Source organism: Argentina silus (genome assembly GCF_951799395.1).
Source record: "Argentina silus genome assembly, chromosome: 14".
In the NCBI taxonomy this organism is placed as follows: domain Eukaryota; kingdom Metazoa; phylum Chordata; class Actinopteri; order Argentiniformes; family Argentinidae; genus Argentina; species Argentina silus.
Genome location: NC_139668.1, coordinates 12,741,215 through 12,744,033, shown reverse-complemented (window position 1 = coordinate 12,744,033; position 2,819 = coordinate 12,741,215). Strand labels below are relative to the sequence as shown.

Genomic DNA, 2,819 nt, shown 5'->3' with positions numbered 1-2,819 from the left:
TGGCAAACTTCAGATGGGCCTGTACATGTGCCTTCTTGAGCAGGGGGACCTTGCGGGCACTGCAGGATTTCAATCCGTTACGGTGTAGTGTGTTACCAATGGTTTTCTTGGTGACTGTGGTCCCAGCTGCCTTGAGATCATTACCAAGCTCCTCCCGTGTAGTTCTGGGCTGATCCCTCACCCTTCTCATGATCATCCTTACCCCACGAGGCGAGATCTTGCATGGAGCTCCAGGCCAAGGGCGATTGATGGTTATTTTGTATTTCTTCCATTTTCTAATAATTGCACCAACAGTTGTCTCCTTCTCACCAAGCTTCTTGCTGATGGTCTTGTAGCCCATTCCAGCCTTGTGCAGGTCTACAACTCTTACCCTGATGTCCTTTGAATGTTCTTTGGTCTTGCCCATGGTGGTGGAGAGGTTGGAATGGAAGAGATTGATTCTATTGACAGGTGTCTTTTATACCCATAACAAGCAGAGATTAGGAGTACTTTCTTAAAGTGACAGGAGTAATCTGTGTGCCTCATGGGCATATAACCGGTCTGTATGAGCCAGAATTCATGCTGATTTGTAGGGGATCAAATACTTATTTCCTTCGATCAAATGCAAATGAATTTATAACTTTATATAATGTTTTTTTTCTGGACTTCTTTGTTGATATTCTGTCTCTATTTGTTTAAATAAAAGTACCATAAAAATTATAGACCGCTCATTTCTTTGTAATCGGGCAAACTAACAAAATCAGCAGGGGATCAAATAATTATTTCCCCCACTGTACATGTTGCTTAGTAAATGTCAACCTTAATGGTAAGAGTGTGATTCATTTGATCCTTTCACTTTCTCAAAAAACATGAAATCGATGAGGAAGCAGGCTCCCAATAGAACCGCCTTCGCCCTCACATCCAGGTCCATGGGAAACGAAATTCCAAAGTTATCTGCATCAGTGTAGGATTCCTGCATGAACCCAGTCCACTGCTTACTAATCTGTCCAACCACCACTGACTCGTCCAAAGACATCACCTCAAATGATACGTCCCCCCAGCAATTACAGGCAAACAGTGGCCCCTGGATCCTGAGCTGAGGCTCCCTCCTCTCATCCTGCACGGTAAATTTGGGCAGGTAAGGGTGCCACTCCTGCACCACATACCCTATGGGGTTACCAGGGGGACTCTGCACCTCCAGCTCTTGCAGGCAGCAGGGGAAGCAGCATGAGCTGCACCTCAGAGGCCGTGTCAAGGTCAACACTTCCTGCCCGAAGTTATCCTGGACATGAAGGGTGAAAGGTCGACTGGGGCCACAGAACTGGAGAGTGAAACAGTCGTTCTCTTCCGCTACGGTAAACACCTGTTGACCTAAACTGTTCTTCACGGTGTATGCATTGTTTGTCTCCCAGCCCAGAACCACTTCAGCCAGATGAACTGCCTGATGGACGAGGAGCTGGTCGATCTGAGTCAGGTACTCCAGTCCTGGGGGGCAGTTGGGGGCTCTGTAAGGGGCTGGCATCATATTTCGAACCTGAGGGGGCACATAGTTTGGGAGTCCTGAGTTTGTGGGTGCGGGGTAGACAGCATTATGGCCAGGCTGCATCGCTACAGAGTAAACTGGAGTCTGGGCCAGCTGTCCTGGGTTACTGCCTGGAGGTCCTTGGAATGCCATAGGAAGGAGGCCTTTCCAATAGGCTATTAGAACCATCATAAACAAAAAAAGATGGAAAGATTAATTGTGACAGTGACATCAGCATGAATATACAAATCCTAACTTTGGTATGATTAAGTTAGGATAATTAAAGATACACTCCTGCATATTTTCGGATAGCTTGGACCTCATGGGACAGAGGAGGGCACACATTTCCATACCCACAAGCAAAAACTCAGGAATTGTGTGGGCCTTTTTTGTGTCGGTGCACCCTGCTCACACCCGCGCTGTGGACAACATACAGTAGGCTATGCAATACAGACAATAGCTCTCATAAGGCCTATAAGAACACAATCTTGGTTATAACAATATTAGTTATTTCTTAATATCCACATATGAAATATATTATCTAACAATATAAAACAGGATATTATCTCGTTATACTGATATAACCTAATATATTCTTATTCTTTATTGGAGATGGCAGCAATAAAGCAACATCGTGCAGTAGATGTTTCAATATTTTAATAGGGGGACCACACATGAGGGGGCTTGTGGAGAATCCTCAGGAACACCCTAACCCTAACCCTAACCCTAACCCTAACCCTAGGCATAATATCTGTGATTACTGCTGTTTGAATTTTCATAAAAATTGCATATGCATATGCTTAATGCCATGGCAACTGGATTGTTGGAAACAACAAACACAATTGGTGTGAATCAATAAAGTAAATGGCAACACCCTGTTCCAATGCATGTACATGAACTATTTATTTTTTAGTGTTTTCACATATAGCCCTCTTTAAGGGTCTTTTTACGCTTGATCCCTTTCAGACGATTTTAGTGAACTCGGGTACCCACATTTTCAGAATATTTTCACACATAGTCCTCTAAAAAAGATCTGAACTCAGTCCTTTAGGTGAACCAAGAGGTCAAAAAAGTACAATAACTTTTCTTGCTGGTCCATTTCAGCAGTGATGAGGTCTCAGTCCACATTGCTTTCACACATCATCTTTAATTGCAACTCAGGCCAATTAACTGCTTTGCACCTTGGGTAATTGCACATTGAACAGCACCACAGACCTAAAGTCAACCGAACTCCTGAGATGGTCTCAGTTTGGTTCGCTTTAGATGGGTCTGTTCAATATGCATGAACATTTTGATTCATGCATTTGAGTTCACAAAA

At 43.8% G+C, this 2,819-nt stretch overlaps 1 protein-coding gene across 1 annotated transcript; it reads right to left on the bottom strand.

The window, feature by feature from the left end:
• Positions 1–799: 799 nt before the first annotated feature.
• Positions 800–1,570, bottom strand: LOC310815372 (phospholipid scramblase 2-like; the record flags this gene model as incomplete). Its single annotated transcript, XM_083685109.1, has 1 exon — positions 800–1,570. Exon 1 carries the CDS (start codon positions 1,502–1,504, stop codon positions 800–802), a length of 705 nt encoding a protein of 234 aa, XP_083541235.1. The 5' UTR covers positions 1,505–1,570.
• Between the last annotated feature and the right edge of the window lie 1,249 nt (positions 1,571–2,819).